This window comes from Silurus aristotelis (assembly GCF_946808225.1).
Source record: "Silurus aristotelis genome assembly, chromosome: 12".
Taxonomy (NCBI): domain Eukaryota; kingdom Metazoa; phylum Chordata; class Actinopteri; order Siluriformes; family Siluridae; genus Silurus; species Silurus aristotelis.
The window spans coordinates 29,610,669-29,632,001 of NC_139585.1; the positions used below are offsets into that span (position 1 = coordinate 29,610,669).

At 42.2% G+C, this 21,333-nt stretch overlaps 2 protein-coding genes across 2 annotated transcripts; one reads left to right on the plus strand and one right to left on the minus strand.

Moving 5' to 3' along the window:
- The first annotated feature begins 1,501 nt into the window (after window positions 1–1,501).
- Window positions 1,502–5,549, plus strand: klhl11 (kelch-like family member 11). Its single transcript, XM_083556105.1, has 2 exons — window positions 1,502–2,374; window positions 3,574–5,549. The coding sequence occupies exons 1-2, from the start codon at window positions 1,644–1,646 to the stop codon at window positions 5,153–5,155; spliced, it is 2,313 nt and encodes a 770-aa protein (XP_083412231.1). The 5' UTR covers window positions 1,502–1,643; the 3' UTR covers window positions 5,156–5,549.
- Window positions 5,550–8,855: 3,306 nt separating this feature from the next.
- On the minus strand, window positions 8,856–13,845 carry LOC310735103 (kelch-like protein 10). The gene is made up of 7 exons (XM_083557673.1): window positions 13,620–13,845; window positions 12,488–12,977; window positions 11,458–12,069; window positions 10,245–10,394; window positions 10,041–10,157; window positions 9,815–9,906; window positions 8,856–9,003 (listed from the first exon to the last, which is right to left on the minus strand). Exons 1-7 carry the CDS (start codon window positions 13,769–13,771, stop codon window positions 8,889–8,891), a joined length of 1,728 nt encoding a protein of 575 aa, XP_083413799.1. The 5' UTR covers window positions 13,772–13,845; the 3' UTR covers window positions 8,856–8,888.
- Between the last annotated feature and the right edge of the window lie 7,488 nt (window positions 13,846–21,333).

The window sequence follows — 21,333 nt, forward strand, 5'->3', positions numbered from 1 at the left end:
GTCGGTGCTCCCTATGACTGTGTGTACTGCCATCTGTCAGCCTGTTACAAAGAAAGTTTTTGATACCGCCTCATATTTGAAGCCAAATTCAACCTGAACAGAAAAGTGATTCCCAGTTTCCTCATCTGAGTTCACATCTGGTTTATTTCCTGCTTTGTTATAATTATACCTGATAGACACAGACAGTGATGATGCTGGTCAACATTAATAACCAGCTTCTTGATACCTTGTGCAGTAAGTAGTCCTGCTCCCTGATCCAGCACATTAAAGTATCACAGAGATGAACAATTTCCAGGAGACATTTGATTGTATCTCAGTGTAATTCAGTAAGGAGTCAGAATGTGTGAGCAGATTAAACATTTCCAACATAATAAACCTCTTCATTACTTTTGGGTAATTTGTTTTTCTACAGAAATAAATTAATAATGTGTGAAGAATTTGGTGAAGAAGTAACAGCTTATTTTCTTATTATTTTTTATTGCAAGCAAGAATTCACAATAAATAATCCCAAAAGCCCAAATATAAAGAAAAGAAGAGAATGCACATAAGGCATAGAAAAATAAGTGTTTGAGGCCTTTGAGTTTAAAGGTTTTGACATGTTCTTGAAGGAAGTTATGAGGGACTTGATACCAGAGTAGAATAATATAAAATTGAGTTTATGATGAATATAATTTTTCTGCAGATTAATTCTACCCAAGAGTCAAAGCAATAAAAAAGTACAATCAAAATGACCATCCTTTTAGTGAAAACCTGATATACAAATAAAAGCTTCTGTAAATTGTACAATTTTTATTTGTATTTTTTTTAGAACTGTAGAATAGTAGCACAGAAACCTCTGACCAAAAAGACTTGAAGAACATTTAGAAATCTTTTTCAACATCACAAAAGGAGCATTATGAAGATAATTGTGCTCGAGAGAAGTTTACAGGAGGAATAGGATTTTATTTAGGATTAATTTCTCTTTAAAAGATGTTATTTGTTCTTATACACACAAAAGCAAAATGTTTTAATGTGTACATAAAAGAATTTGACCGTAAATACTGTACATTTTACATCAATAAGCAGAAATTCGACCATTTCATTCTTTATTAGATTAATTCTATAAATATTTTAAAGATAATTTTATGTTAAATAAAGTCCCCTCTATGCGCTTTAAAGGAAAAAGAAGAAACATTTATCCTTTTTTTCTCCCTTTTTATTTTCTCAATGTTATATGATTGTTATAATGTAAATATGCATTATTTGTTGATACTTTTTGTTATTCTTTAAATTAATAATAAAGAAAGTACCTGTATTAGGCTTTAACATCATCATTTAATATTATTATTATCATTATTATTATTATTATATTTACAGACTTGTAAAGACGTCATAACGAATCATTTTGACGTATATAAAAGAAGTTTATGAAATATAAAATGTGTTTTATAGATTTCAGATTCATATCTCTCGCTTTTTAAAACGCTAGTCGCTCGGGCACGGCGACGTTTCTGATTGGCCGGTACTTCCTGGAGGATTGTAGGTGGGAATTGTAGTCTTTGTTTTGTAGTCCCGGCTCGCGTTTACTTCCGGAAGCGGACAGCTTTCGGCTCTATGGCAACGTCATCGGTGCGGCGTGTGCGCGTGCGCCCGTTCGCCCGTGTATGGTGTGTATGTTCGTGTGCGTGTGCCTGAGTCTGCTCTACCGGACCGAGTTAGCGCGTGTTCTACGGTTTCGACCCGCGGAGGCGTGCGACATGGCGGCGGCAGCAGCGGCGGCATCGTCATCATCATCATCATCATCATCCGCGGCGGCGGCGGCGGCGGCCCCAACCTCCAGCCCGAGCACGAGCCCGAACACGAACGCAGGCCGGAGCGCAGGTTCGAGTTCCGTTACCAGTCCGGAGGAGGTGCAGCGGCCCGCGGTAGTAGCGGCGGCGGCGGCGGCGGCGGCGGCGGCGGCAGCAGCGGCAGCTCTGGCGGGTGACGGAGAACCGGAGGAAGCCGAGCAGTTCTCCTCAGCGCAGCACTGCTCGGAGCTCGCGCGGCGGCAGAACGAGCAGCGGAAGCTCGGGCTCTTCTGCGACGTCACTTTAGCGTTTAGCGGCGGTGGTGCTGGAGGAGGTGGTGTAGGAAGAGTAGAGAGCGCAGGGGCGGACACCGGGTTCGAGCTTGGCGCGCACCGTTCCGTGCTCGCAGCAGCCACCGACTACTTCACCCCGCTGCTCGGCGGCCAGTACGCGGAGTCCGTGTCGCGGCGCGTAGAGATGAAGGAGTGGAGCAGCGAGGCGGGGCCCGAGCGCGAGACCGTCGAGAGCGTGGTGCAGTTCATGTACACCGGTGAGATCCGGGTCAGCACGAGCAACGTGCATGAGGTGCTGGAGCTCGCGGACAGGTGAGATAGATATACAGACAGACACACACACACACACACACACACACACACACACACACACACACACACACACACACACACACACACACACACACACACACACACACACACGCACGCTCGCGCGCTGTCACTGCTTATATAACCCTGGTTTTTATGATGGACTTCAGAGCTTCATCAGATTCTGCAGTGAAGCGTCACAGTGTCACCAGTTCCATCCTTCTGAATGCTCCTGAAAAGGAACCCGGTGTGATGTTCTGCCCTCTGTAGCTCATCTGCATGAAGCCCGAATGAATCCTGCGGTTTGGAGATGTTTTTCGGATGTAAAGTGTTTATTAGTTACTGCCAAGCAGATTCGATCAGATCACACAAGGACACGCCCCATTATTTTGATGTGTGTTGAAAATGTTCATTAAAGCTCTTGATATGTTTCTCTGCTGCATCCTGATTGGCCGATTTGAATAAATTGCATGAATCAGCAGGAGGTTCTAATAAAGTGGTCAGGGAGACCTTTAGGCTACGTTTTTGTATAAGAACGCATATATTTCTCACCATTTTGGCCTTTCGTCAACACAGCACACCAACAAAACGCTGTCCAAAACGGCGTTTTCACGTCTCAGCAGTAGATCACGTGCAGTACAGGGATGAGAGCGTTATCAGACGTTGCTGTGTGGATGAGCGACTTTTGGGAAGCAATTAAAAAAACGAAAGTGTGGACGCGGGACATTTTTAGATAAAAACGCCGTTTTCAAATTTATCCGGATTCACGTAGCCTTAGACTTAAAAACATGATCAGGTTCATGATCTAGGGCTCCTGATAAAAGATTAAACAGTAGCTAAAAAATTAAGTGTATTACCAAGTATTTTATAAGGAATATATCGGAAATATTTTTCATCTGCACCTCATAAACCACATCATCAAAGCTGTTATTTTTAGTGGTCCAAGGACTAAACTTGGAAGTGGAAGCTCATTGGTTAAGGCTCTGGGTTACTGATCAGAAGGTCCAGAACTTGCTCTTTGGGCCCTTGAGCAAGGCCCTTAACCTTCTGTGCTCCAAGGGTGATGTATCATGGCTGACCCTGTGCTCAGCCCCCAGCTTTCATCAATATTACACGCAAAGAAAAAATTGAATTCTGCTGTAAGGTACATGCTACAAGTGGAAAGCCTCTTCACCCCCTTTGTGGTTCTTTTTGTCCAATAGGTTCCTGCTGGTGCAGCTAAAGGAGTTCTGCGGCGATTTCCTGAAGCGGAAGCTGAGTCTGGCGAACTGCGTGGCCGTACACAGCCTGGCGCACATGTACACGCTGGACCAGCTGGCGTTGCGTGCCGCCGAAATGATCCGCCGCAACTTCCACCGGGTGATTCAAGACGACGAGTTCTACACGCTCCCGTTTCACCTGGTCCGCGACTGGCTGAGCGATGCCGAGATCACCGTCGACTCGGAGGAGGTTTTGTTCGATGCTGTCGTCAAGTGGGTGCACCGTGGCACAGAGGACCGCGAGCGGCACTTTGAGGAGCTTTTCCGCCTACTTAGGCTGCCGCAGATCAAGCCGACTTACCTGACGAGGGTGGTGAAGAATGAGCCGCTCGTGGCGCGGAACGAGGCGTGCCTCAAACTGGTCTCGGAGGCTGTGGAGAGCCACGCCATCCGTTTTGAGAACCACAAAAAGTCGCCGTCCGATTCGGAATTCTGGGCCGCCTTTCAGCCTCGTTTCGGGCAAAACATGGACGTCATCATGGTGGTCGGCGGTGTTTCGGAAGGAGGCGACTATTTGAGCGAGTGCGTTGGGTATTTTGTCTACGAAGATCGTTGGGTGAACCTCCCGCACATCCATAACCACCTCGACGGCCACGCGATCGCGGTCACGGATTCGTACGTCTACGTCGCAGGATCGATGGAGCCTGGATTCGCCAAAACAGTGGAGCGATACAATCCAAATCGCAACACTTGGGAGCAAGTGAGCAATCTGACGACACGAAAACACTCATTCGGGCTTACGTGCGTAAAAAATATCCTCTACAGCATTGGAGGGCACGGAAACTTTAGCCCAGGCTTCAAGGACGTAAGCGTTTACGAACCGGAGCAGGACAAGTGGCACAACTTGGAATCGGCACCGAAAATCCTGCGGGACGTCAAAGCGATTAGCGTTGAAGATCGGTACGTTTATGTGACTGCGAGGACACCTGTGGATACCGACAACGATGACGGACTGAAGACCGTGACGACCAGATACGACACCGAAAGCCGCCAGTGGCAGGAAGTCGACTCTTTGCCCCTGATCGACAATTACTGCCTCTTCCAAATGGCTGTGGCATCCACCAATTTTTACCACACGGCATCCTGCTGTCCGAGAAGCTACACCAATGTCCGAGACGAAGCCGCGCGGCTGAAAATCAGCGCCCGAATCTCGGATGAGATCCTCGAAAGCCTGCCTCCAGAGGTCACCAGTGTCGAAGGAGCCGCCGTGTGCTTCCTCGGAGACGATGTTTTTGTCATCGGCGGCTGGAAAAACAGCGACGACGTGGACAAGCAGTACCGCAAAGAGGCGTACCGTTACTGCGCTGAGAGAAAACGGTGGATGCTCCTCCCTCCGATGCCGCAGCCTCGTTGTAGGGCGACCGCGTGCCACGTCCGAATCCCGTACCGCTTCCTGTACGGGTGCCAGAGGTATCCGATGCCGCAGAACCTAGCGCGGCAGCGAGACCGGATGCAGCAGATGCAGCAGCTCCATCGGCGCACCCTCACCCTGCGCAGGCAGCTGCAGTCCCAGATTGAATGCTGAAGGAATACACAATATCCGGCTGTGTTTTGGATCCAAGCTGACGGTCCTCCGGGCCACCAGGTTTCGACGAGGAGCCGATTTTGTGAACACCTTTTAATGCCGTTATTAAAACATATGTAACATCTTTTGGTCCAGCTTTCATCTGTTCACCGTGGAAACTGAGGTCGGCAACTTTGATGGAGCATGGAAAGTAATTGCACGAAAGAATTCTGGAAAACATCCTCCAGGCCACTTGGGGTTGCTGGTTCTGCCATTTTTCATCGCCTTTTAACGCTTCTTCGTATATTTATTTGTCAACGTTTCGGTAGACCTGTAATGAAGCAGTCAGTGATAAGCGAAAGCCCCTCGTGTCCACTGGGAGGCGACATTGAGCAACAAGCAATGAGATATGAAAGATAACATTCCACCATTACGGGTTTCATATTGTGTTCTGTTTGTGATATTTGTCAAGATTTTATCGCTTCGACCAGTAGGACTTTAGGCAAACTTGTGCACAACGATGCATCACTTCCTGCGATGGATTTCCCTTCCACTTCCCCTGACATTGTGTTTGATGGCTTTTCGAAATAGCACCGTGTACATGAGTAAACTTTTCCAGCGGCTCAAGTCAGTGAATATAATGTGCTTGTATAAAAGTCAGCTTTTTTTTTTTTTTTCCCGATTAAGTGTATTATATAATGTATAAGTTGATGGTTCATAACCGTATGCTGTTTTCATGCTTAATGTTTAACAGCCCACTAGAGGGCCACGTGGAGCGACGCCATTCGGGCTGTAACAAATGCACCGTATGCGCCATTAGCGCTTTGCGTGCTGCTGCCTGTTTGAACCGTATTTTAAAAAAAAACCGCACTCAAAAAATTGCCGTTTTCTTCTTTCACGCTATAAAAATAAACAAATGAACCCGCCGTGATACGAATCCGGAGCCGTTTAACCGAAACCCGCGTAATAAAAATTACAGCACATTTCATAGGTCTGAATCTTGGATTTTTGTGGATTCTTGGCTTGAAGAGGAAGTAGTGAGGTGTAGGGCGTGGTGTATATAATAAAGGTGTAATATATAAAGATGTACAGGACGAATTGAAGAAGTCGCGTGAATTAATTATTAATTCCGGACACATGCAGCGGCGCTTCGCCTTTATTTTTGGTGTTTGGCATCAAAGACAAACGAAGAACCAGCCGTAAGACAATGATCCCTTTTTTTTTAAATCAGTATGTTGTGTCTTATCTCGTCCGTGAGCAGTTACGCAACGCAAGAATTCCGCGTAGACAACCAGAATGTTCGATTTTTAGACGGTTATTTTGTTACGTTATTTTTTTAAGGTTGAAACACTAAACATCGTCTTGCACTTTGCCACATTCCTGATTCGTGTGTTTTTTCTGTGTATTTTTATTTTTTACTATTTGCTGTTTCCTCATTGGGTTTTGCACTTGAAACAAAAAAAATCACTCCTGAAGCCAACTCTGAGTCTTAATCTCTAATGCAGTGGACGGAGGTCACGTTCCAGTACGACGTCTACTTCACTTCAGTTTGCGTCTCCTCACGCGTATTAATGCGCGCCCAAATACTTTTGAGTCACGATTTACTCATGCATTTCTTTTCTTTTCTTAGTTTTTTCCTCCGATGCGCTCTTTTCTCCGCTTGTTAGCATGAAGGCCGTTAGCGATGCAGTTAGAAGGAACGTTCCGTTCGGGTTTGTCGCCGTTACACTCCTCGTTTATTGTGTCTTACAGTGTTAGACGACGCCGACGCTTTATTTTCTACCTCAGTGCTTCTTCACGCTGTGTGTGTGAAGGTCGGATTTACAGAAGCGCATCTCTGCCACTCGAAACCAGAAATCTTTACCGGCTCGTTAATACGAGACACGTCTTACCAGCGCCAGAGCTCCATCTCAGCTCCCAGTCGCAAGAAAAAGTTTTTATTCGGGGGCCAAGCACCGAAAGCACCTGTTGTTGTTCTTCTTCTTTTTTTGGTTAGGGTTTCTCGAGTTCTTCCAACACTTCATCACTTCCATCCAGTCAGATTTCAGCCTCAATTGTGTTTATAAACGTTAAGCCACAACTCAACAAGGATTTATCTTGGACCCGTTTACGTTTTCGGCCATCTTGAATTTCGGGGTTTCTTCTCGCCATTCCTCTTTCGTCCAGTCGTCTAAAAATTTGTTTTCACGTCACGAAACAAATCTCATAGATCCTCCGCAAAAATGTGTGTTGCAAACATCAACACCGTGAGTGAAACTACAGATCAGCCTTTAACAGCTCGATGATTATAGCAGCTTGGCCCCTGAAGATACCTAGAATTATTATTATTATTATTATTATTATTATTATTATCACGTGAAATGAATTTCATAATCGATAGAAAAGCTTATAACAACGCAACGTTGTGTCATTATCGCAAATTAAACAAGAAAAGCATCTTATTTCTACAACATTAAAAAACCCCTGAGAAGATAAAATGCCCAAATGTCACTTTTTTCTTTTATTATTATTATTATTATTATTATTAGTTTTTTTTTTTTTTTTTTTCTGTAGTAACGGTGCATCTCTCATTCTAAAGAATGTGGCAGAGATTCTCTTTCCTACATAATTCTTGTTGAGGTTTTGCATTATTATTATTATTATTATTATTATTATTATTATTATTATTACTGGAGTTGAAAGTCATACACGAACGCCAGGTTCCATTATACTGCTGTGTCATCATTTCTCCCGGAAAGTAACGAGGATTTTTTTTTATATATAAATATATATCGTATTATTATTATTATTATTAGCGCTCGTCTCTGGATGAATGTAAAATAATTTTTTTTGTCATTCAAACATTTCATGGCTGTTAAACTGACGCTTCATTTCTGTTAGTTTTCACGTCTGGTTATTTTCCGGTGGATGGTGAAGTTTTTTTTTTTACTCTGATCTCTGAAAAGGCGGTTTTGTCCCCATTGTAGCGAAACGCAGCTACGATCGCGGCGTAACAGCGTCGCTAATTAACGATTAATGTGAAAGCACGAGCTCGTCAGGCGAGGGGAAAGTAAAATAAGATTTTTGGCAAATTCCTCTTTGCGAAAATCGTTTCCGTCTCACCCGAGGTCGCAGGGCATGGATTCATATACGGCGAGTTACGGCAGACGCGAACGTGCGCCTCACAAGTCAACGGAAGCGTTCACACTCCAGCTGAAATAACCGCGTCGTTTCACATCCAGCAAATATTACACTCGTGCACTAAACCGTTTTCATGCATTTCTGTGTCGTTTTTTGGGGGGTGGTCGATTGATGTTTGTTTGTCTCCTGCTACAGTGAAACAAGTCCAAAGAACTTCCTGCCTGTGAGAAAAGTGTGTGTGTGTGTGTGTGTATAAGCGAGAAAAGTGAGCGTATGATGTCTGAAACCAGCCTAAATGTGCCAGATATGTTATGATGTTTGTGAAATATTTGAAAGTCTGTAAAGAGCGTATATATATATATATATATATATATCAGTATATTGCATTATATATTTTGCTTTGCACGTATTAGCTGGAATGCACAGCAAGATGTGGACTGCAATAATAAAAAACTAAATAACGATCAAACGTTTCTTCCCTTGTGTTTTTTTTTTTTTTTTTGGCGTCGACATTCCGAGCGTTTTCCGATCCTACGCAAAAAAAATACTTAACAAAATTTGTCTGATTGTTGGAATCCACTTTACGTTTATTGTTTTTGGCGCCCCCTTTCTCTTTCTTTCAGAGAAATGGAATTCAGTGTGGCCCGCTGTCGTCGCGCGGGAAGGTGTACTCGGCGACGTTGGAGAGGCCGGATATCACGCAGCAGCTCAGCGCACTGCGCGAGAAAGTCATGTCGCGGACGGTGTACCTGCAGAAACATTTTACGTTTATTGTCAGGTGTTTGCTCATCGCCATGACAACACATTTAACCTGGAGTCCTGGATATTAAACACGGTTATCCGAGTTCTGATTGGTCAGAACGCGGTGATGAGTTCTCTGTCGCTTTCTGTTCGGGTTTATGTGAATGCGCTAGTTTCACACGCTATCGTTACCGTAGTAACAAACTCGCACAGCAGACAATCCACATTAAAACCGTTTCCAGTGTCCGTGCTTTGTGTACCAGTTAGAGGTAAGTGGACAGGACTTAATCTGGCCTAATGTTTAACAATAAATCCGTTAACATGAAGTTTGATTTTGGCTAAATTTTCCAAGCGGGAAAGTATTGAGACACCTGACTTTTCCAGCCACATGTGGTTCCTCTGCAAACAGGTCTTTCGGTGTGTCAACATATAAAATGTTGACACACAAACCCTGTTCCAGCATGACAATGCCCCTGTGCACAAATCCAGCTCCATGAAGAGATACTTTAAATGGGTTGGAGTGGAAGGTCTCCTACTATAGAGCAATGAATGTGAAGGTTGACTGCACCCCAGGAACCTCCTCACCTTCTCACCTACATCAGTACCCGACTTAACTATCACCCTTGTGGCTGATTGAATCTCATACAAAAATCTCTACAAAATCTAGTGGAACATCTTCCCTGAAGAGTGGAGCTTATTATAACTGCAATTGGGGACTAAATGTGGAATGTGATGATCAAAAAATAAATTTATGCTCAAACTTTTGTCAATATGGTGTTTGTTAACTCCAGAACCCCAGATGTGAGTTTCAGTGTGTACCAGGTGTCGGAGTTGAAGTCGTAGCACTCGCAGTTCGTAGTGGTGTCTAAGCCGTTGAAGCCTCCGATCACGTACAAGCAGCTGTCCATCACCTGGATGAAGACGACATGGTGAAGAGGTACGACACGCATTTCATTCATTCGTTACACGTTCATCACGCATAGCGTTCGCGCAATAAACCGACAGAACGATGTCCTGTATTGATGCATTTTTTTTGTTTGTTTACCTCCATCCCAAAGTTGCTTCGGGGGTTGAACATGGATGTGAGTATCCTCCAAGAGTTGGTATGAGGATTGTAGACTTCGACGCTCTGCAGACGATTGTTTCCATCAAAACCCCCAACCTGTAAAACCGCACGTCTCACCTCCATCTCACCTCCGTCAATTTACACGAATAGATTGATTTATGAAATGTGAGGTTCTTTGCTTACCGCGAGCACTTGGTTGTCAAAAGTAATGACGCCGACGCCGCTCCTGGGCAGTTGCATCGGTGGGATTAACGTCCACTGATTATACTCGGGGTTGTAACACTCCACTGTCGCAAGGCATTCGATCCCGTTGAAGCCTCCACAGATGTAGATCTACACGAACCGAAACAAAAAAAGAGAAAGAAATCAGGGTTCAGAGTGTTTTCAGTTATTAGGTTATTTAGGTTTACTTGACATGACATTGAGCAACTGGGCCACTATTTTTTTCTCCTTTATACCAGGTTAAATATTTAATACTGATTGGTTAAAGGGTAATGTGGTGAACACTGATTGGTTAGAGGGTAATCTGGTGAACATTGATTGGTTAGAGGGTAATGTGGTGAACATTGATTGGTTAGAGGGTGGTGTGGTGAACACTGATTGGTTAGAGGGTGGTGTGGTGAACACTGATTGGTTAGAGGGTGGTGTGGTGAACACTGATTGGTTAGAGGGTGGTGGGGTGAACACTGATTGGTTAGAGGGTGGTGGGGTGAACACTGATTGGTTAGAGGGTAATCTGGTGAACACTGATTGGTTAGAGGGTAATGTGGCGAACACTGATTGGTTAGAGGGTAATGTGGCGAACACTGATTGGTTAGAGGGTAATGTGGCGAACACTGATTGGTTAGAGGGTAATGTGGCGAACACTGATTGGTTAGAGGGTAATGTGGCGAACACTGATTGGTTAGAGGGTAATGTGGCGAACACTGATTGGTTAGAGGGTAATGTGGCGAACACTGATTGGTTAGAGGGTAATGTGGCGAACACTGATTGGTTAGAGGGTAATGTGGCGAACACTGATTGGTTAGAGGGTAATGTGGCGAACACTGATTGGTTAGAGGGTAATGTGGCGAACACTGATTGGTTAGAGTGTAATGTGGCGAACACTGATTGGTTAGAGGGTAATGTGGCGAACACTGATTGGTTAGAGGGTAATGTGGCGAACACTGATTGGTTAGAGGGTAATGTGGCGAACACTGATTGGTTAGAGGGTAATGTGGCGAACACTGATTGGTTAGAGGGTAATGTGGCGAACACTGATTGGTTAGAGGGTAATGTGGCGAACACTGATTGGTTAGAGGGTAATGTGGCGAACACTGATTGGTTAGAGGGTAATGTGGTGAACACTGATTAGGCTCAATGCTGGTTGTTGAAAGTGGAAACACTCCTCTCGTACCTTGCCCTGTAAACTGGTGGCGTTTGCGTCACTTCGTTGCTCGTGCATGGATGCGATGTGACTCCACTGGTTGGTGTTAGGATTGTAACGTTCGGCCGTGCTAAGCCGCAGTATTCCGTTGAAGCCTCCTATCGCGTAGATGTAGTCATCCAGCAGGACTACACTAACGTAGCAGCGGCGAGAGTGCATGGGCGCCCCCTCGCTCCAGGTTCCATCCCGGGGATTGAACTTGGACATGGTGTTGAAATACTCTAATCTGTTGTAGCCGCCAATGAGGTACATGAACTCGCCCAGGAACACTGTGCCGTGATAGGCTCGAGACCTTATCTCTGTGTTGGAAATATACCTCCAGCGGTCCATCCTCGAGTCGTAAATTTCGATGACGTTTGTAGGAGTTAAGCCCCTGAAGCCACTTGTGGCGAACAGTAAAGAATATGGGAAGCGGTACCGTTTCAGGGTGCGCGGGGGCCAAAGTTTATAAATCATGTTGTTGCGGTACAACAACAACATGGATTGGGTGAGGAAGATCTCACATTCTCGGACACTGTTGAGCAAACTGTGTGGCTCTACATTTTTGAGGAAGTATTCTGGAGGCAGCAAAGCCAGACGCACCTGATAACACAGCACACAAACAACAACAAAACAGGTTTTAGAAAGTGGAATAGAGCAAAGTATGTAGACTGTGGATTACATTATGGTTTATATTCAGATTCTCAAACGCTCTTTTCGTTCAACACATGATGTTTTTTTACGTCAAGTAATTTAAATGATCTTTAAAAAAAAATCTCGCCCGAGTTCTACACCAGATCATGTGTGTTTGATGTTCTCCATGTCCAATTGTCAGATAAAGATCAGCCTTTGAACAACACAGATTCAAACAGAAGAGTATGTTCCTATTAGCATGTACAGTATACAATAGCAGTCCAGTGACTTTGCTGCTCTGCTATTGGTGGATTTCATTAAACTGACTAAACTCATACTTTAACTGGAGACTCAACAAGATTATCCAGTCGAGTGTACCGGAGCTCACCTTCTTCAGCAGGTCCGCCAAGTTCTTCATTCGGGTGTCCGGGTCATGCTGGATCCAGCTGATCAAGAATTCAAACGCCGTTTTCTCCTGCTCGATGTTCAGCGTATCTTTTTCAAGGATGTTGCCGAGCTGTTCGGCGCTCAGCTCCAACAAGCTCCCGGATGGTGACTGAACAACGTCCTCGAAATGATGCAAAACGTAGTCGAGGGCACGTTTGCTCAGCTTGTCGTACGAGCGAGCGTCGGCGTGCTGCCAGATCTCTAAGCAGTTATCCGGGCTGAGACTGTCCTCTAGGAATTTGCAGCAGTTGCAGAAGAGGTTTTGCATGAGCAGATACTGAGCAGAGTCCAAGAGATCTAGGGCATCATCGATGCTGAGGAAAAGTTCCTTGGTGTAGATGTAATTGATTATGTGCCCCATGATGTTCTGAGGTACAGTGGTGATGCGGTACTCCCTCTGATCCTCGCTGCTCCACCTTGAGAACAGAGATCTGAACGAGGAAATGATTCCAAAGAGCATCCGTGTGTTTGCAGTGGGAATGGGAAAAGAGTTTAGAGTCAGTCAGTCGGAACTACAACTGAATTGGATTAAACAATAAAAGTTGGATAAATACAGCAGATTTGATACAGAATTGAATGAACAGCAGAAATGATTGCGTTATAACTCGCGTGACGAGCGTAGTAAAGCGCGTTAAAAAAGAATTCAATCAGTAACAAAATATTATTTCATGAAGATGAGATGCAGCTGAAGAAATCGAAATAATTACGGTTTTATTTGTTTACTTTTTTTTTTATTAGAAATATCCGGCTCATAAAACATTCCGAATCATATGCATCATCCCATAAAACAAAATGACAACATTAATGATGCTCTGGTCGATATTGAGAGACTTTGTGGGAATATTTCACTTCATTTCCACTTTTTGTTGTTTTGTCGCTAGTGATGCGAGATGTTTCCAGGCCAGAATTTGAATCAGGTATAGATTTTGGTATGAATGCATCAATTATCAATCATTTTTTTATTGGTCATTCCCGCATCCCTGGTTGCTATGGTGATCTCTTCATCCTTAGCGTCATTCCCTGTATAAATGTGTGTGTTTGGTGATAGGTGTAAGTTGTTTTAGTTGTTGTACCTGAAAAACGGGCTGTACACAGAGAGGATGTTCTTATGGGCTTGGAACTCGACCTGTCCCACCTTGAGCACCACGTCACACATTTCTCCCTCGATGCGCATCTCGTTCAGGACGCTGCTCAGCGCGGTGTTTTCGCTCATCTCCTCCTCCATCCCCGCATCAGCTCCGGCTTCGTCCGCGCACCGGCTCCGTCTCCGTCTCCGTCCCGGCACCGGCTCCTGCTTCGTCCCCGGCGTGTTCTAGAACATCAGTGTGTTTACATTCAAATCGGAATCTTTCATCCCTGAGATGTTTTTTATTTAAACTTTTTTTTCACTTTACACTGCGGGATATTTGATATTTATTTATTCTGATCTCAACACTGAATCAGGAACGAGTTTTTATTCCATTAAAACCTCTTCGGCTTCTGGGTCGCGTGAACGCAACTAATAGCCAATTGTTTTCAGGTGTTAATGTTTAGCAATAGATTAATAAATAGGGAGAAGAGGAAGCATGACTATACATCCTTCTAAAGCTCTCAGTTTTTCAATGGAAACCGTAGAATGAATGTATTTGCTGAATGTGTGTAAACAGCACACAACAACAACATGCATAAAAACCCGCACTACTTACATTAATATTATAATAACGAGTCCCAGACGCATCCACTGCTGTTAATCCGTGAAGCATTTCTGCTCCAAACTAACAACAGTGCTGTCATTTAGATTTTATTCCTTTGTTGACGTCACAGAAGTTCGGCTGGTGTTTGTGTTTACATATTTCCGAATAACTTTCACATAAAGACCGACATCTTGCTGGTAAAAAAAAAATAATAATAAATATGAAAGGTAGAATATAGTGGTACAGAACGGTTAAGACCACAAAAAAAATAAAAAATAAAAATTAAAAATTAAAAGAGTATAAATTTTGTGTGGGGTGGAGTCTCTCTCTCTCTCTCTCTCTCTCTCTCTCTCTCTCTGCAGGCACCGCCTCTCATTTCAAACCTTTTATTTCCAGCCAGTAGCATTATGGAAACAAAATGATTGATGGACAATGCAGCCAATAAGTGCAGGATTCTAACGATTTATGGGAGGAGTTTATTCTCCATACTGTTTATAGTGGTCGAAGCAGCACGTGCGTAGTGACGAACCAGGAAGTGATGCGGCTCTCAGGTCAACATAAACAGCTGTTTATAGCGCGTGCTAACTGGACATTGTTTACAAAAAAAAAAAAAAAAACACTGGGAAAAAAATGGACAATCAAATCAGTTGTTTTATCGGAGATTTGCACAAAAAGCAGCGATGTGGATTTTTGGGGGCGGAGTAACAACTGAGACATGGGGCGGAGTAACAACTGAGACATGGGGCTCTACATCTGTAAATTACAATAAATCTCCCTTTATAGCTTTATACGATTTTATTGGTTTTATTGCCTGTTTGTTTTTATAAGAGAAATGCTTGAAAAGTAAGTGTGTGTGTGTGTGTGTGTGTGTGTGTGTGTGTGTGTGTGTGTGTGTGTGTGTGTGTGTGTGTGTGTGTGTGAGAGAGATTGGAATGGCCAGACATCAATATGAATGGTCATGACTGTAGAACAATAGCTTGTCTGGCATCAATATGAATGCCAAATCAATATCAATATCCCCAAACATGTAGAACAAAAGCCTTTACTGGTCAGCAGGTCATTAATATGCAGACTGTATGAATAGAGTATAAATGATCACCTGAGTTTAGCAGGTGTCTCTCAAACAGAGGGAGGGAGAAAAGGATCAGAAACAGTCTCAGATAAATGTTTGTAGGAATTTCATTTGTTATGAAAATCTTCATAAAATTTAAAATATAAACTCATGAGACCTGTGGCTTTCAACCCAGTGCTGTTCTGGATTGCTGCAGGACTGATTTTTATGTATTTATATATGAAATAAAAATAATGATCAATGCAGGAAATGTATATCTATAGAACTTCATCATCTATAACTTAATATCTTTTTGAGCAAGATCAACTTTGATGATGGACAGTAAAGATCAAAGTGTCTTCTTTCCAAAGATATTGAAATTGTGTATGTAGCACATGTTTATCAGGAACTGGTAATATTTAAAGGTAAAGGTGGAGCATTGCAGCTGTGTGTCCTAAAATCTGTGTCGAAGGCTAACAGGTTAAAGGCGACAGTGACCGCGCATTTCTCGTTATGAGCTCAGATCTGTGCTCATGAGACTTGGTGAGACTTGTGTTCTACAGAAGTGGATTTAAATCGGGGAAAGAAACGAAGTTGTATTGGGCTCGTGTGCTGAAGTAAAATTATTTATTCATATTATTAATATTCAGATATTAAAACATTACAGGAAATAAACATCACAAAACAGACAAGTGGACATCAGACCTGACTTTTTATACAGAGAGAGAGGGAGGGGGGGGGGGAGAGAAAGAGAGATAGATAGAAACATGCATGGAGAGAGAGAGAGAGAGAGAGAGAGAGAGAGAGAGAGAGAGATAGATAGAAACATGCATGGAGAGAGAGAGAGAGAGAGAGAGATAAAATGAGAGGAAAATAATGAAATATGAATAAATTGTATGTCAGTTAACTGATTGATCATCCAATCACGACGCGCCTGAATAGAAGCCCCGCCCCACCACGTTAGTGCGCTAATGAGGAGCACCAGGTGAGTTTCTCGGTGAGAGGAAAGAGATGATGAGCAGCAGCAGAATTCTGAGAGGATAAAATACATACATAATGTTTATTTCTTTGGATTTTGGTGAGTCCACATTCTGTAATGTGCAGGAAGATGAAGCTGACTGAGGTGAAACCACCACAGAACCCAGGAACGGGGTAGGAACATTCTGATCACATTTTACCCAAACCTTTTCCCAACGTAACTGGTGAAACATATACAGACACCTTAGCTGCTGATCGCAATACAGAATAAAATTTATTCCCAACACGATTACAGAATAAAAAAATATATACCTATAATACCAAGTCAAATGAAGGAGTAAGTAAAATCCTGACATTTGTACACAATAATAAAAAAGAAAGGGCCGTAAATCAATAGACAAATGTAACAATTTTCCATTCAGTCAAAAGGGAAAAAGAAAGTAGTCTGTTTTTTTAACTGATCAGCACCTAAGTAACTTTTTTTCCCGCCGTCATCTATAAACAAAACGAATACCACACCAGATTTCAGTATATACATCAAAATAAAGACACATTACAATCAGTGAAAGTGTGTTTACAGAGGGTTTGTTCATCATCAGTATGTCCTTTTGGCGGTTTGACCATTTTTCTGGAGCATTCAGGTCTATATCATGTCCAAAATATAAGAACCCGGCCATGACCTCAGAGAAACGATCGATCTGGAAAGTCTGGAAAATCCATCATTTTACACTGAGAAGGTTCGTGGACTTGGAATGGGCGTCTCAGCAGGTCAGAACATTTAATGCACAATGATAAAAGCAAAAAAAAAAAAAAAAAAAAAAAAAACTCAGAGATCACGTGACATAAGTACATTGAAACAGCTGATGGTGGAAGATTTAACGCTCGCGGTTCCACAGACTTCCACTAGAGGGTGCTGTGGGGATGTTATTCACTCAGGTGCTGAAACAAATCAAAAAGCTCCAGTAAGTCAGATGGTAAAAAATAGAGATAAATGTATCTTCTGGCTTTGTGTATGAAGATTGTATGTATGAATTGATGTTCTGCATCCAAAATAAGGTTTAAATGGTTAATTTGAGTATAAATATAATGTCTATTTGTTCAAATAGTCAAAAAACTTATATAATAATTGTATTCATGTTGTTATTATTGGTGCATTGAGGGACTGTATACAGCTGAACATCACGAGTCTAAATAAAGCAATTCAGGATCAGGTTTGACTGTTTTGTAGACAACAATTTTAACACTTTTTTTATGTAAATTCATAAATAATTAGTGTAGAATGAAAGTGTGTAGGAAGTATCTTACCCGCTAAGACCCTGAGAGCTCAGGTACAGTATTCTGTCGATTCTGGGGTTCACGTTCATCATCGGGTTGATGTGAGTTTGAGTCCTGTGTTTGTGGTACGACATTATTTTTAGGAATTGTTTTGCTCATTAATCTGATATGATACAATTTAATAAAATTAAAGCCTCTAGTTATTCTATTTTAATATTACAGTGATAAACTCACTTGCTTATTACACCTACAACAGTCTTGCAGATTCTTTATATTCTTTCTCAATCCCGAACTGATACCTACCATATACCAATCAATATCCAAGTATACAATAGGTTAGGTTATTACAATATACAATTACAATATTACCTGCAATACGTGCATAACTAATTATTACTAGTGGTCTCTTTTTTCTTCTTATTTGTACTTATACATTGTGTTGTGTATATACTGTATACTATAGTATGTCTATTCTTTTATATATTTGCATTTATTCTTTCTTTGCTGCTGTAACAGAGAAATTTCCCCAATGTGGGACGAATTAAGGTTTATCTTATTTTATTTTAATAGGATATATAAGATGCTTTATTGGATTCAGGCTCTAATCAGATATTAATATACCAAAGCATTTCATGTCAGCTATATTGGGTGCAGCTGTCAGAAAGTTCAGGTTTTAGGATCCAAGGCAGATGCAAAGAGAGAGTAGGGGAGAAAAGCGCGCGTGCAGAGCTGAATCGGGAAGCCGATTAAAGGAGCCGATTCCGGGAGCCGAGGTGCACGGAGGGCGGGGATGCCGAGCCGGAAGTCGGGGCGCGTTCAGCGCGAGCAGAGCCGATAAGCTGAGAGGAGAGTCGGGAAGCAGGAGGACAGAATGGTCAAACAAAACAGAGATACGCTGTAAAGTGTCAGGGCAAGCCTAAAGACAATCTGGCACTGTCTGGAGGATTCTGGCGTCCTTTTAAATGTTAGAAAATTAGGGTTAGGGTTCCCGATTCACGCCATTTCCGTGCAGCTGGTTGGGAGGGGGCGTGTCCTCGGTGATTGAGGCGGCAATGCCGGTGTTACACCAGAATCTGTGACCATCGTATGTTGTGACCATAGAGGGAGCTGTTGCTAAAAAGCGGCTTAAAATAGATCGTCTAGAGAAGATCACTACGCAAACAGCGTAAATGCAAACATCGGCGTCCATTGGCCATTAAATGTTGTTGCGAGAACGCGCCTAGCGCCGTGCACGTTACCTTGAACGCGCGTGCAGAACATTGCTGTCGTGCTGCAAGGAATCAGTTGCATGCGCCACGAACTAAAGACTCATTCACAGTACTTAAAAAACTAAGCTATTCAAATGCTCAAACAACCCTGATTGTTATTTATTAATTAAGGCTAATAATATGCATTGACATGCGGATGCTTTAAACTGTTAATTGTGTGTGTGTATATGTATGTATGTATGTATGTGTGTGTGTTTTATATATATATAAAATGTATATATAATGTATATAGTTATTGATATTCGGTAATAAAGTGTTGAATAAAAGACTGGAATTTGTTATTGTTCTCCATATTCATTCTAGTGATGCCGAACCCTCTCTCTCTGATATCCTGAGAAATATTTGTGTCTTAGGAAAATGAACAGTAACAAACTTACAGCAGGGTCACCAAATTTGATAAGGTACTATTACCGGTTATCAAAATCCATTACCTCCCTCTATTTTACATGCAATGACTTGAATGTTCTCCATATTCACTGTGGTGATGCCTAACACTCTCTGTATTATATCCTGAAAAATATTTGTGTCTCATGTCAACAGTGACAAACTTACAGCAGGGTCACCAAATTTGATAAGGCATTAATATAAGTTATCAAAATCCGTCACCTCCCTCTATTTTACATGCAATGACTTAAATGTTCTCCATATTCACTGTGGTGATGCCTAACACTCTCTGTATTATATCCTGAAAAATATTTGGCTCTCAAGTCAACAGTAACAAACTTACAGCAGGGTCACCAAATTTGATAAGGCATTAATATAGGTTATCAAAATCCGTTACCTAACTCTATTTTACATGCAATGATGCAAATGTTCTCCATATTCATTCTGGTGATGCCTAACACTCTCTGTATTATATCCTGGAAAATATTTGGCTCTCAAGTCCATCCATCCATCCATCTTCTTCCGCTTATCCGAGGCCGGGTCGCGGGGGCAGCAGTCTAAGCAAAGATGCCCAGACTTCCCTCTCCCTAGCCACTTCTTCCAGCTCTTCCGGGGGGACACCAAGGCGTTCCCAGGCCAGCGTGTTGACAAACTTATGGCAGGGTCACCAAATTTGATAAGGCACTATTACAGTCTCGTGTCAACAGGAATGTCAACACCCCCCAGCCCCCCACCCCCCCACCCCGGTTTCACACAGAAAGCTTGCCCTTTTTGTCTCTTTATTGTCTTTTTTAAATTTAATTTCTTTATTATTTAATATTACTTTTTTTTTTCAAGTTTATAATTTTTTTTGCAGCTTATTATGGACTTTTATTTGTTTATTAACTACTTTTTAAAAGGTCTTCCACGGTCTGCCCATGTATCCCACACGCTGATCACGTGGGGTTCTCCAATTTCACCAGCATTCACTAATAACTTAGAGTGTCCACTTAATTGTCGGTCATTATCTGCAAGTGATATCTGTTAAAAATGGATCATAACATGGTTATGGAACTTAAAAAGCTTCTTTTAGAGGGAGAATATCCTAAGGACGCCGACAATCACCAGCGTTACATCCTGAAACGGAAAGCCTTGAATTTCTGCATGATCGGTAAGTAATTAGCAGAGGAGCAAAATGTAAAGTTTGTTAAGGACATTACTATGTCTATAAAATAAGCATAATTTAATCAATATATAAAAACATTTTTTTTAGTGATTTTAACAGTTCCATCCCTGACGTTTCCAGCTGTATGTGATTCTTCCCCGAATAGGAAGCACAAAGTTGGAAATCTTTAAATATGGCAGCATTAAATTTTTCCTTTATTTCAACCAGGAGTCTAAAACCTGTAACAGCATGATAACAAAGTCAGCTATATAATATATGACAAAGCCAGCTATATAAAGAGAGTCTTTACATGGTTTGGAGTAAAATATCTCATGCTATAGAGCTCTAACTTTATTGAACAACTTTGGGATGAATGTGAACACTGACTGCAGGCCCCAGGCCTCCTCACCTTCTCACCTACATCAGTACCAGACTTTACTAACCTTGTGGCTAGATGAACACAAATCCCTGTATATACACATTCAGAGAAAATTGTTGGTACCCTTCCATTAAAGAAAGAAAATCGCACAAATGTCGCTGAAATAACTTGAAACTGACAAAAATAATAATTAAATAAAAACGTGATGAAAATTAACTAATGAAAATGCGATATTGCTTTTGTGGTTCAACAGAAGCATTTAAAATAACAAAGTAATCACACCGGCCTCGATAAAAATGATGGAACCCGTAACTTAATATTTTGATGCACATTCTTTTGACGCAATAACTGCAATCAAGTGACTTCTGTAACTCTCAATGAGACTTCTGCACCTGTTAACAGGTATTTTGGCCCAATTCTCATAAGCACTGCTCCAGCTGTCTCAGGTTTGAAGGGTGTCTTCATGTTACAGCTCTTTCCACAGATGTTAATAGTTGAATACTTTCAACAGTATTTAGATTAGGGTTTAAGAAAGGCCATGTAAGTCCAATGTTTTCTTCTTTGGTGTTTCTTTGTTGTTTTTAGCTGTGTGATTAGGGTTATTTTCCTGTTGAAGGACCCATGACCTGTGACTT

What these genes read in the sequence shown, in the direction of transcription:
- klhl11 (XM_083556105.1), top strand. Translation starts at nt 1,644, where the DNA reads ATGGTGTGTATGTTCGTGTGCGTGTGCCTGAGTCTGCTCTACCGGACC. An exon ending in GTGCTGGAGCTCGCGGACAG is followed by an intron (nt 2,375 to 3,573) that starts GTGAGATAGATA and finishes TTTGTCCAATAG; the next exon opens with GTTCCTGCTGGTGCAGCTAA.
- LOC310735103 (XM_083557673.1), bottom strand. Translation starts at nt 13,771, where the DNA reads ATGGAGGAGGAGATGAGCGAAAACACCGCGCTGAGCAGCGTCCTGAAC. An exon ending in CCACCAGTTTACAGGGCAAG is followed by an intron (nt 10,395 to 11,457) that starts GTACGAGAGGAG and finishes CGGTTCGTGTAG; the next exon opens with ATCTACATCTGTGGAGGCTT. An exon ending in GAAGCAACTTTGGGATGGAG is followed by an intron (nt 9,907 to 10,040) that starts GTAAACAAACAA and finishes GTCTTCATCCAG; the next exon opens with GTGATGGACAGCTGCTTGTA.